Source organism: Mangifera indica, chromosome 3 (assembly GCF_011075055.1).
Source record: "Mangifera indica cultivar Alphonso chromosome 3, CATAS_Mindica_2.1, whole genome shotgun sequence".
In the NCBI taxonomy this organism is placed as follows: domain Eukaryota; kingdom Viridiplantae; phylum Streptophyta; class Magnoliopsida; order Sapindales; family Anacardiaceae; genus Mangifera; species Mangifera indica.
Genome location: NC_058139.1, coordinates 19080409 through 19094172, shown reverse-complemented (window position 1 = coordinate 19094172; position 13764 = coordinate 19080409). Strand labels below are relative to the sequence as shown.

The window sequence follows — 13764 nt, the reverse complement described above, 5'->3', positions numbered from 1 at the left end:
CCACAAAAAATGACATATCACTATATGATTGAATGATTTTGAATCAGAGATAAAACAATATCTAATCATATGATGACAAATTATTGTTTGTGTACATATAATTTTATTGTTTTGATAAATTTCACAAAAAATATATTATACGTATCCAATTTTGAATATCTATTTAAGTTTTCAGATGATGTATTATCATATAATTGAGTATTATTTTATTTTTAATTTAAAATTACGTATTCATATAATAATATATTATTTGAGTATTTATTTATATGAGAATATATTATTTAAATATCTAATTTAATACTTAAAATTAGGTGTTCATGATAAGTTTATTGATTTGATAATCTGATGATAAAATTGTCCTATATGTATTGTCTTGGTAGAGCAGATTGAATAAATCTAAATTCTTCAGCCCACTAACATTAATCCACTTATAAATTTCTGAAAGATCTATGGGCATAATGGATCATAACCAAGATCTGTACGTGCCCCATATTAATATTAAGATCAATTACAAATTAGTATGGCTTTAGTTAAGTGTGATTATAATACATTAATCATGTGATTTAGAAAGAATTATCCCCCTTAATTTGTTCTCTTATATATATGAAGGAATTGATCCTACATTCCAAATATTGATTACTTTATTCTGGAAATCAATGTAAATGGTCTCATTCTATCATCTTTAATTAAAGTTAGGCATAATACTAATAATAGTAGATAAGCAAAAACATTCTTTATTAGCTTTAAACTTATTCCCTTTACATCAAAGGCCTCACTTTCTTTAAAAATTATTTTCCTCTAGAAGAAAAATTCCCATTAATCTCTGCACAGGCACCATTGGAAATTACTCAACCTTTACAACACCCAATTGTATTTTCCTCTCAATAATTTAACAAGTTATGGAGAATAAGTTCATAAACACTAGAGAAGAGGCAGACGTAATTTAATGTAAAGATACCCCAACTGTTTGATTAAGATGGATTTATTTATTTATACTTAGTTTTTTTTTCTAAGAGAATTTCTCTTTGAATGTTGCTAATTAATCCCATTAGCCTTTTTGCATAGTGGATTACAGTTCTTCTCCAAAGCATCACGTACCTCAAGTCCCACATCAATTTTCTTCTTAGTAATTGGAAGATATAATATTCGTTAACATTTCCTAAGAATTTTAGAATATTATAATAATAATTAATCATTATCCTAGGGAGGATCGAGGAAAGCCACATTAATGTTAAGTACAAATAATTAGATGATATGTGAGTAAATGATTGGATGTTACTTTATCTTTAATTTAAAATCACATAATAACATAATGACATACCATAATTTAAATATCTAATCGAATACATATAATTTTATTAGAATATTAAATAATCTTTTTTAATATTAATCTCTAAAAATTCAATTTTATTCTATAAAACAGGAAACATTGCCTGACTTCGCCAAACTAATAAACCTCGGGATATAGTGACTAGATCCCAACTAGATAATTCAGAGTTTTGCTTTTGTTGTAGCACTTCACTATTTGATTTCAAGTTAATAAGTTTAAGTTTTTCACATGAAAAGGGAACCATGCTATTTGGACTCTAACCTTTTACAAGGGGGTTTTTTTATCACTTAACCACTGAAACTAATTTTTGGGGTCTTATTTTATATAATATTACAACATTTATTCGAAATAAAACTAAATGTACACATTTTTAATTATATAAATGAATAGATAAATAATATATTATAATATTTTAAATCAATAAAACTATGTGTACCCATTTGAGTACACAAATATATACACACTTATATATATCATCACATGATTGAATGATTTTGAATTAAATATAAAACAATATCAAATCATGTTATAACACTTGTAAGCATGTATATATTTGTATACATAAAGTAAATATACATAGTATTGCTCACTTTAAATTAAAGATAAAATATTATTTAATCACATGATAATATATTTTATATATATATATATATATATATATATATATATATATATATATATATATATATATATATATATAGTATTACTCATTTTATTTACTCTACCAAATGATCGTATTTGCTTATAAAAATGTAATTACGTGTACTGGTTTTCTAGGCTGATCAATGGAAGTCGTGTTAAAAATGATGAACTATATACAATCATATAAAAATTTATATTTAATATACACTTTTGCAAAATGGAATATATAAATCTTCTAATCCACTCTCAGCCGCCCATGGTGATGTTATATTTATCCTTTATAAATTTTTAGTCATTGGACACTAAAAGCTAGAGCTACCTAGCTTCATTAACACAAAGAAGTAAAATATATATTATATGAGAAATATTATATATACCCGTTTTAAATATATAATACTTATTTATATGTGTTATTATGTGACTAAATGTTACTTTATCTTTAATTCAAAATTACACAATCATACGATGACACATATAAATATATACATATTTATAAACTTAAAACAAATATATATAATTTTATTGTTATTATATCCTACTAGTACTATCTATAATTGTATTGGTATATTATGATGTTCCCTATTACCTAAATTAGGTATCTTAAAAGTATAATTAACAAATTATTAAAAAAATTCTCAAATAAAGTGAATTAAACTTTGATTATTTATTAATTTAATAAGAGCTAGCCATGCATCTGGTAGCATAAACCCTAGAAGTTGCCAGAATTTTATTTACTATCTGTAAGAGACCAGCAGATGTATCTGTGCTTCCCTTTCTTGCTTTGTTAAATTTAGGGTTCACAATTTTGGCTTTTCTAAGGGACAAGAATAGCCACATGGGCTTGTAATGTTGTGAATGATTGAGATGTGCTTAGAGCTTTGATTTTATATGTGTTTCAGTTTTAAAGCTCAGTTATATTCTCAGTGTGACAAAAGGATCAAAGCAGCCATGCGTTTTCAGAAAGGTGGTCAGGTTCAGCCAAATGTTATCTTTCTGAATAACTTTATAAGGATAAGACTTCGGAGAAAATATGTAGGAGAAAAGCTGAAGTGGCATCTCGTCAAGCCTCAACTATATTCGTGGTTGTAAACAACTGTCCACAAATGAGGAGGGTAGAATTGTAATTGTACAATATGCTATCACTCTAATTGAGGTTTACATATGTGAATAAAGAATCTTACACTAAAATGGAATACATGGATACAAGTAAATAAAGAATCTTACACTAATATGGATATGTAAATTACTATTTAACACTCTCTTACAATTGGAGCAAAAGTGTATGGAGCTAAAGTTGAAGATAATGAATAGAAGTGAAGATCAATATCAATAAGCTAGATACGAGCATGGAAGACAGAAATTGGTTGCTATGTGGTGTGAGAACTAATTGTCATAGAGCAGTAACTTGGAATCTCAAACATAAGATATAACAAAGCCAATGAAGGTCACCAATTAGATGAGCTGGGTAAGATATTCAGACTCAACATTAGGCTAGGACACGACAACTTGCTTCTTGACAATCCAAAAAACAAGGTTGCAACCAAGAACAGTGAATAGAGACATCAACAATCTAACCAAATCAAAGTAGGTTAGAAGACAAGGATAAAAGTCACAATAAAAGATAAGATTTCACAATACGTAAGTCTCAGTGAATAAAAGAAGATAGTTGTTGGATAATTTGATTTACAATTTAGGTGATATGGTAATTACAATTTAAATGATATATAGTAATTTATCATCATTAATACTTAAATTGAAACTCGTCATAAGTGTATATAGTTTTATTGATATTATAACTCTAATTAGGGTTTAACACAAGTAAATAAGGTATCTTACATTAATATAGAATACATGGATAAAGTAAATAAATGAACATATAAATTACTATATAGCAAGTTGGACTCAAACTATGGGTGCAAAATTTTCAGAGATACCACCTCATCATCATGCGCCAAACAACTTAATTTTATAATATTCTTCATGTCACCTGTCCTTGTCATAAAATGGTCTTGAAAACCTTATAAAAAATGGTATCATGTTCTATTCATTTAAGTGACATTCTTTGCACAAGTGAGCTCGAAATGAACTAAGTAATGAAAAGGTAGTATAGTATATGAATTAAACTGTTCAATGAGGAAACAACGTAGGGAAAACTCTCTGTTGTCCAACAAATAACAAAGATTGAGAAGAAATTTAGGAAAGTTGACGTACATTTAGTTTGTTGAAGAAGCTGAGAGACCTTTGTTCATGTAGGTTGTGTTGGGTTTGGTCACTTAAATATGCATCAGAGGAACAAAAGACACGAAGAGGGGGATGCCAATAAGTGTGGAAGTGACCATGGTGCTGGATAAAGAAAGATTGTGAATCCTAAAGGCTTGCACAAATGTAAATCAACCTTTGAGTTTTGTGAAATTGGCGTCAGAATCTAGCATTGCTTTTACAGACTCAAGTTGTTGTCTTGCCTCTTCTTCCTCATAGATCATACATTCTTCCTTCTTTCTTTCTCTCTATTTTTGCTTCTTTTTAATGAACATAAAGCTTAAAGCAACTTAAAAACCAATATAACAGCAGAATGAGCTCCTTTGTAGTGTGAGCATGAAATGCCTCATTTTTTAACTATTCAAGTTGAAATGTAAGTAGAAGTGTATTTATAAAGCATTATAAAACCTAAAGAGCAATATTTTGTGCACTTAATTTTGAATACCCAATTGAATATTTAGATAATATATGATATTATATATTTTATCTTTAATTCAAAATTACTGAATCACATAATGATATAATATTTAAATATCTAATTGGATATCTAAAAATGTATCGCATAGTTTAATCAAAATCTGAAAATTTGAATGGAGTGTGAAAAGAGTCACCTCTTCTTGGACAAAAAAGCAATACTTACACAACCCAATTACGTAGCAGTTGCTCAAGGGTGAACTTTAATTTATTCCAATTAGTACAATATCCTAACCGGTGTCCCTTTCGTCCTCAAACTTTAATGGAATAAACTTCTCATCCTCATCATCTAGTCACCTCAAAACTTAATGGAAATTCGTGCATGTTAGATACCTAAGGCATAAAGTTATACAAACATTGTTAGAAGCCACAATAAAAAGCTTTACACGATGTAACATAATATAATCCAGCTAGTTCATATATAGAAAAGAAAATTATAAACCTGGCTAAATTTAATACAACCTGTTATATCAATACGATACGATATAAAATAATGGAGTTAGAATTATAATTTTTGACTAAAACAAAGTAGTTTGGGTCAAGTTTGGGTTAACTCTAAAAAAATTGGGTTGTGATCGGGGTGATACGAAACCAACCCGAATTAACTCGAATAAACTCAAAAATTCTAAACAAAATATTGAATAATATGATATCAAGAAAAAAAAATCCTCAATATCCCTTATTTTTTTCATTTGATAAAAGTAATTTAATTCACACGATTCATATACTCTAATTCAAATCAATAAAAAAATTAACATCGCATAATCAAACACTAAATTTGCATCACCCTTGCATTGCTTCTTAAAACATTGTACTAGTTAGATGAATGTCTACTTGGAGAAGCTAGCCTTAGGTCTTTTCATAGAATTTTATTATCTTCTATTAAAAACATTCATTCTAATTTAATAACTCTTTTTGACATACTTGTAAAAAATTATATATAATATATATATATATATATATATATATATATATATATATATATATATATATATATATATATATATATATTGTTAATGAAGTACCGCTTATTTAAACATATTATGTTTGGTGTATTATATTCATATGTTTATTAGTGGTTTTGATATTATGATAATCATATTCATCGTATGAAATGAAAATTAAATTTTTTAAATATTTGATAAGTAGTTGTTAATTTCATTAGTTATCAATTACATTATTTTGAAGTTATAGACTTATTTAAGTTTTTTTATTATGATATTTTGTTTCTTTACCTTTACAACTGATCATGTAAAAAGACAGTGAGCAAACTTAGTATTAACTTGAAATATAACACTTTTATTTTGACAAAATATCATTTCATGTATTGTTTTATAGCAAAGAGCAATACTATGTGTACCAAAATCATTAATCACATTGGGTATAGCAAATCACTCATATGTTTGTCATCTGATTGGTTATTCTTATGTCATTCACCTCATAAAGTCAAACATCACATGATGTAACACCATATACATTTGTGTACCCTGAATTAACTTATTCGCAAGTATGAAATATTTGACAAATTGCATGTTGCTTCATAACAAGATCAGGTGAATCATTGTATTGTTGTTAATGTTTATTTAAACATATTATGTTTGGTGTAGTATGACATATTCATCGTATATTTAAATCTTTTAAATATTTAATTAGTTGTTAATTTCATTGGTTATCAATTCTTATTTAATTTTTTTATTATGATATTTTTGTTTCTTTACCTTTACAACTGATCATGTAAAAAGACAGTGATCAAACTTAGTATTAACTTGAAATATAACACTTCAAAATATTGTTCATGTATTGTATAGCAAATCATATTATCTCTTGATATTTGACAAATTGTGTGCTTCATAACAAATCATGTCATTGTATGTTGTGTTTTAGTAGGACTTTACATATTATATAATTTCGGTTAATTCAAGTAAAGTCATGTCACCTTAAAAATATTTCAGTTTGATTTAAGATTAAAAAAATTTAACACAATTCTATTTTATGTCAGATTAAAATTGAAATTTAAACTGACATAATATAAATATGATTCGATGATGTAAACTGTCTGGTCTAAAAAATTAGGTGAAACAAAATTATCATGAAGTGTAAAGAATGCCGAAAAATGAAGTGAATTGTCAACACAGTTAGGCACAAAGCAGTCCTTACTGTAAAAGAAATCTTCCACTTCCAACAACCAGAATTTAGAATCCCTCCCATTTTGGTCCCACTCGGCCACCCCCACATTATTCAATTGTTTTTCTCACAAGTCGAAACCAGCCACTGATTTGGAAGAAGATAAAATTATTATACTTTCAATACTAATACGTACTCTACATGGTTATTCTGAGCATCCTTCCTTTCTGCTTGCGGTAAAATATATTCCATTTTTATTCAACTCCGATTCTCTTCCTCCTCTTTCTTCTTTCCTAGCTCATTATACATTTACCGCTGAATATAAGGGATATTAAATTTTTTACCCTAATTTAAACCCACTTATACATTTATATCACAATTCATATATGTTCATTCAACCAATATACTACAAAATATTGAAAAACCTAAAAATACCCTTACCTGTTGTGTAGAGGAATTTTTGCCATATTGCTTTGCTTTCCTGTGAATGGAGTTTTTTCTTTCTTTCTTTCTGATTTTTTTTTTTTGGGCATGTGTTAATGGATTGATTTTGATGATGATGTTAATTGGATTGTTTTTTTCTTTAATAAATTTGTTGAATAAAATCATTGGATTGATTTAAGGGATTTAAAGTTGTTGGGTGCTGGCAAGTGAGTTTAAAATTTTTTAGATTTGAATTTAATCTTTAAAAGTTTAAATTCAAATGTAATTTAATCTAAAAAATTTAAACTCCAAAATGTTTAAACTCACTTTATTTAACACATCTATAAATTTTGTTTCAAATATTGATACCATGTTCTTGCATATGTTCTCCTTCTGTAAGGCATAAAGAAAATAGTATTTTTTTTTTTTGTCTAATTTTTCTAGATTAGAGAAAAAAATCGTTTAAGTTTTTCAAAATAAGGTGTGAAAAGTGTGGTATAAATGCATAAATGGTCCAAATTTGGGTGAAATTTTCAATATTCCTCAATATAATATAATATGGAACATGTCTCTTAATTCTTTGAATTGGGAAAGAGAAGCATTGGCATCCAATCTTCATGGATGATATTTTAAATGTAATTATATATAAACCCTTTTGGAGAGCTACGCAGTTGACATGTATACATACTCTTTCACCTCCGAGATGTACATTTTCTTTTAGCTTTCTCTAGAATACGTCTCCATCTAAATTTTTCTCTTCAAACAAACAACAAAGATTCCCATTGTGAAGTTAATTAAAAGAGTCTAGTAATTAAAAAAGAAACAGGATTCTCTTCAATCCTATCTCTCTCTCACTGGACCCCTACTGTTAATTAGTCTTTCTGAACATCCCCCTATTGTATCTTGTCACACTTCTTCTTCTTCTTATTATTAGTATTTTATTGCTCATTTCACCTTTATAAATACCATGCCCAGTTCTACCTTCATACTCAGATCTTGCAAACTATCACACTCTTTAGCTACATATTCATCTACCCTTTTCCCCATTTCTGTCTTGAAAGCTTCTTTAACATATACAAATGGCAGGCGTTTGGGTTTTCAAAGATGGGGTTGTTCGCTTGGTTGATGGTGAGTCCTCTCGCAGAGTGTTAGTGCATATTCCCACCAATGAAGTTATCACTTCTTACGCAGTTCTTGAGCGTAAACTCTTGGCTCTCGGATGGGAGAGATACTATGACGATCCTTCTCTTCTTCAGTTTCATAAAAGATCCACCGTCCATCTTATCTCTCTTCCTAAAGACTTCAACAAGTTCAAGTCCATGCACATGTACGACATCGTTGTGAAGAATCGCAACGTTTTCGAAGTTAGAGACATGTAGTAGATGGCAAGCCCTTTGGTCAGTGGAATCTCTGGACATGTTAGTAGTTTGTCTGTTTATTTCTGACTTTACCATGTGGGTTTATTTCTAAGTTTCATTGCTCTTAATTATAGTTTAGGGAAGTTAATGTATAATTAAGTAAACAAGGGCTTGGTTGCTTGGAGTCAGTCATATTGAAATCTTCTGTACATTATTACTACAGTCATTGTCAAAAGTAATGAGAATGGTTTGCTCTCTGTGTGTTAATTATTATTCTCTACTCAATTTAATTACTTCCTTCTGCTAAAGCAAAACAAAATCCAAATCTTTGGAGGCAAGTGCTCTTTCTATTCATTACAAAGGCACTACGCAACTTCAAGAATCCACAACCCCAGATAAATTCCATTCACCCATCTTATATTTTATGCAACTGTGAGCAGGCAAGTGTAAAAATCTATCCTCAACCCCAATAAATTCCATTCACCCATCTTATATTTTATGCGACTGTGAGCAGGCAAGTGTAAAAATCTATCCTCTTTTCGAACCCAGAAAGTGCACAAGATTCTGACTACTATTTACCAATCACCATTTCACTTGTAAGATGGATAGCATATTGCTAGCTGGAACACGTAGTTTATCTGAGTACATTATTATATGGCAAAAGCAAAGGGATTTACCCAATTCGGAATCAGATTTTCCAGAAATAGAAAAGGACGACGTATATAATAGGATGAACTGATTGTCCATGCCCAAGAAAGGAGGTGGGTCACCATAAACTGAAGGCGCCAGTTGGTGTACATCTCAAGCTATAAGCTAGAGCAACCAAAGATTTTGCTTGCAGAATGACCCTAGTGGTACCAAATTTCAGCAGCCACATGTATGCATATATTTATAAAATGGGGTTCAGCCCTTTAGAATTTTGAAGGGGACACTACGGTACATTGAGTTGGTTCTTAATTAGACCTCATGCACGCTGCAGATGAAAGTCCTCACCGTTTAAAGAATTTGACATAAAATATATATGGGGGAGCTATTTCTGCCATTAATGACAGATTAGATTCAGTAACTTTCCTAGATAAAAGTAATTAAGTTATAGTTAATTCGATGAATCTGGTATATTTGACTTAAAATTCTCAGTCCCATATTAGACATGACTACACAGAACTACATTGTCAAATATTATTTCAGCCTGTCACCTATAGACTATAGCTTCTCATTCTGACTCTCTTGGAAGTTTCAGAATTGTATCGAAACCATTAGCCTTACCCTTAAATTACATGGGACCGCCATATTCATTATAAGTAGCTTTCCTATGGCTAAAACTTGAAAGTTCTTTGTATATTAATGGAATAGAAGATGATGGAACTTGATCTCATTAGATTGGGATAAATGTTCATTAAATTTTCTGATTAAACCTCAAACAAGCTACCCAGAATGATGAGGATGAAGATCAATACAACTTATTCATATGAGTTCAGAACGCAAAACAGACATAGCCAAAAATCCTTTTTCAGTTTGATTACAAGCTGCAGCAACGCAGTCAAAGATCATAATGAAAATTGTAGATAAAAGGATAAGGACAGTGCATAACAAATATATATATTTGAGAGAGCCCATTCTTGCCGTTTTGAATTCCTGTGCATGTTGAGTTTTTAAAAGATATATTATATTGACTTGGCCATAAAGCATTAACCCAAAGCTTTACGGCTAAGCCATGCTGCGTGGCTCCAAGCAACAGGTTCCTGTGAAAGAGAGAGAATCTTATACACCTATTTTGCTGGAACCTCACATATATTGACAATTGGAGATTCACGCCAGTCCAAGCCCATTTCTTGAATATGGGCTTATTGCACTTTTTTAGTGAGTAGTCAGTTCCAGCTCTGCAGTCCTGTCAGAGAGAAGGCAATTAATGTTCTATCTGAATATCGGCAAAAGGATAGCGCAACTGGCAAGAGATCTTCTATTTTGTCTTCTCATGAGTTTGATTTGATTGCAGTGGGAGCCCAGATAATTTGTCTTATCATGTCACTTGCCACAAGGCCTCACTCACAGCGTTTTCCATTAAGCATTTTTTTCCAAAGAGTTTTAACCTGTTGCAAGATTCATTTACTTTGGTGTTTCAAGCTTCAATGGAGTTGAAGATAAGTGGATTGGTTGGTTTACAAGATAAAAATGTCAGCAAAATAATTGACATTTCAAGCTAAAAGCAGAAATCCAACAGCTGTAAAGCTTGAAGTCCATATATATATATATATTAGGTCCTTTTAGAATTTAAGATCAAAAGTAGTAGCATTTTCAATGCTACATTCTAGCTCAAACAATAGGTTAAAAGTAATATTTGATCACAATTTTATCAATATCACATTTATTAATTAGTTTGAGTGACGAAAGAAAAGAAAATCTAAACTATAAGAATACAGTTCAAAACCCATCAATAACTTATTAAAATTAAACTTTTAATTTATTTGATATAATATTAATTTTTTGTATTTCAAATTACGTGTAAAGAACCTAACAAGTCTTGGTAAATTGCTTTCGGGGAACCAGCCTACCTTAATTTCATGAGATTCAAATGAATTAGGCAGTGATGGTCAGTAAGCTATGAGAAAATTGGTGCATGAAAAATTACTATAATAATAATAAGATAGGTTTTAAAAGGTGTTGAGTTCGGTAGGAAGCATGACTTGTGATACTTAGGAACTTGGAAGCACTAAAATTAAGAACTTATGAGGGGCCTATTTGCACTCTACATGGTGAAAATTGCTCATGTTTTCGGCCATTTTATAAATGTTAAATTAGTCCCAGTTGTCATTAGAAGTGGGAATGGGAGACAAATAATGAAAACGATATGTAAATTAAATATTGAAGAAAATGTTAGTCAAAAAGAGCCGGAAATAAAAAAAAAAAAAAAGAGGATGAACTGCCTAGACATGTCAACAGGGAGGGCCACAGCAAAGTCAGACCCTCTTTTTGACACCTATCGTAAAAACATATAATTTAGTTGGTTAGCCTAAAAAAAACATGTTGATTAACATGTTAAACTACCATAAAAACACAACCCAAAAGTGTAACATCCTTGGTCCATTAACTCGGTCCATTATCAAGATATTGTCTATTTTAAACACACAATCCATCATAGTTTTATTTTTTGATTTTATAACCCAAAACAGTCTTAACAGTTTAAGGAGCTCACAGACTATTTAATCAGTCAAATTCTCTCACCACTAACTAATGTGGGATTCATAGATAGAGTACAGATAGACCCAACATCTCTCCCGTGTTTTGTTGATGTGGGATTTGCCTAAGGGTATCACATACACCCCCTTACGGGACTCAGTGTCCTCGTTGAGATTTGCCCCACTATCATTCAAGAGTACACGCGAAGCCGCTCTGATACCATTTGTAACATTCCTAGTCCAATAACCTGGCCCATTGTCAAGATATTGTCCACTTTAAACACACAGTATATCATAGTTTTGTTTTTGGGCTTTACAACTCAAAACGCGTCTTAACAGTTTAAAGAGTTCATAGGCTATTTAACCAGTCAAATTCTCCCACCACTAACCAATATGGGATTCATAGATAGAGTACAGACAAACCCAACATCTCTCTTGTACTTTGTCGATGTAAGATTTATCTAAAGGTATCACAAAAAGATTCTAAGTTACGTCTCAAACCCTTATAAACTTATTAATTGGTAGGTTGAGGACTGATCTTACTGTTAATACGGAAGTCAGTCTAACACAATCCACTGCTATTTTTATGTTACCGTCATTGACTTAAATCTTGCTAAGCACGTTGGAAATTAAAATAAATTTTACTAAGCTTTATTAAAATAAATTTACTGAACTTCATAATATTCAAGCTTTCCAAACCATGAGAGAAATGGAGCTTGGGAGTTTCTTGCTAGTCTAAGAAATGCAATATGCTTTAATCCACCCATCTGTCCTTTTTGGCACTACCACAATTGCAGAATCACTTAATTCTACCAGCCGCGAAAACTCGAGAAATGGGGACCTTGAGATGAATGATTCAACAAATAATTGGCCATAGTTTGATACATTAACACTTAAGAAATTGCATAACTTTGTGATTGGAGACCACAGTTGTATCTAGCTTTGACCCTTTGCCTTTCATTATTGGCGTTGTCCATCCGTGCATCCCATAATCATGTATGGTAGAGAAGTAGGCTTCCTAATGCCCTTGACGTTGGGAATTCCCTTAACTTTTCTTTTCTTTTTTTTTCACCAAACTAACTTCTTCATCAGCTAGAAAGCTAGCTTACCCATAAACTTTTTCAGCAAGGCCAAACATTTGTGATGCATTCATGTTTTCAGAAGAAAGGAAAGAGAGCTGTAGGTTGGATCTAATTCTCAAGATCATAGAATAGAATATATCCTTCACCTCCAGTGGCAAAAACAAAATTTTATCAATAAATATATATATTTTTTTGGATAATCGAGGATTTGTCCATATTTGTTAGACGAATAAACTCGAGACATAATGTTGGATCCATAATCATTGTATCAAGTAAGTTAAAGTTTCACAAATATGACAAAAGCTCGAATCTAAGTCGTTATCTTGAAAATTCTAATGTTTCATCAGTTTTACTAATCTTTAGAATCACCAATAAATATCTAAATCTTACATTTTTTTTCAGAATTTGTGTTTAGTTTTAAACATTCGGCTAAAAATGGATGAATTTCTCAACAAAATGGCTTTCCAATGAAAGAGAAGCAACACTTCTATGACTGATATTTATAATTTTGTAGAAATACATTCTAAATTTTTTTCCAGCGTTTATTGCTTAAAATTTTCTTGATTATAATCATTCAAATTCAACAAGAATTTGGTTAAAAAGAAACTTGGAAATCAAGATAACTGTTAATAATAAAGACAAAAGTTACACATGATTAACTAACATAGATTTTATACAGTGAAAAGTATAAAAAATTTTATTTCTGATATATATTTTTTTTTTTTGGTAAGTAATTTCTGAAAATATAATCCTATAGAAAAAATTTATTCTTTTTTCAAGCAAGTTCATACTACACAATTAAAATATGTACAAGGAATAGTCAAACTGCATGGTACTTAGATAAAAATAATTGATGAAAATAATTATAGTAATGCACAAAACTAATAAGAAAATCA

General features: G+C 30.1%; 1 protein-coding gene across 1 annotated transcript; it reads left to right on the top strand.

Annotated features, from left to right (window-relative positions):
* The first annotated feature begins 8171 nt into the window (after positions 1 to 8171).
* On the top strand, positions 8172 to 8877 carry LOC123212429 (flowering-promoting factor 1-like protein 3). Its single transcript, XM_044631559.1, has one exon. It carries the CDS (start codon positions 8332 to 8334, stop codon positions 8629 to 8631), a length of 300 nt encoding a protein of 99 aa, XP_044487494.1. The 5' UTR covers positions 8172 to 8331; the 3' UTR covers positions 8632 to 8877.
* Positions 8878 to 13764: the final 4887 nt, after the last annotated feature.

What these genes read in the sequence shown, in the direction of transcription:
- LOC123212429 (XM_044631559.1), top strand. Translation starts at nt 8,332, where the DNA reads ATGGCAGGCGTTTGGGTTTTCAAAGATGGGGTTGTTCGCTTGGTTGAT.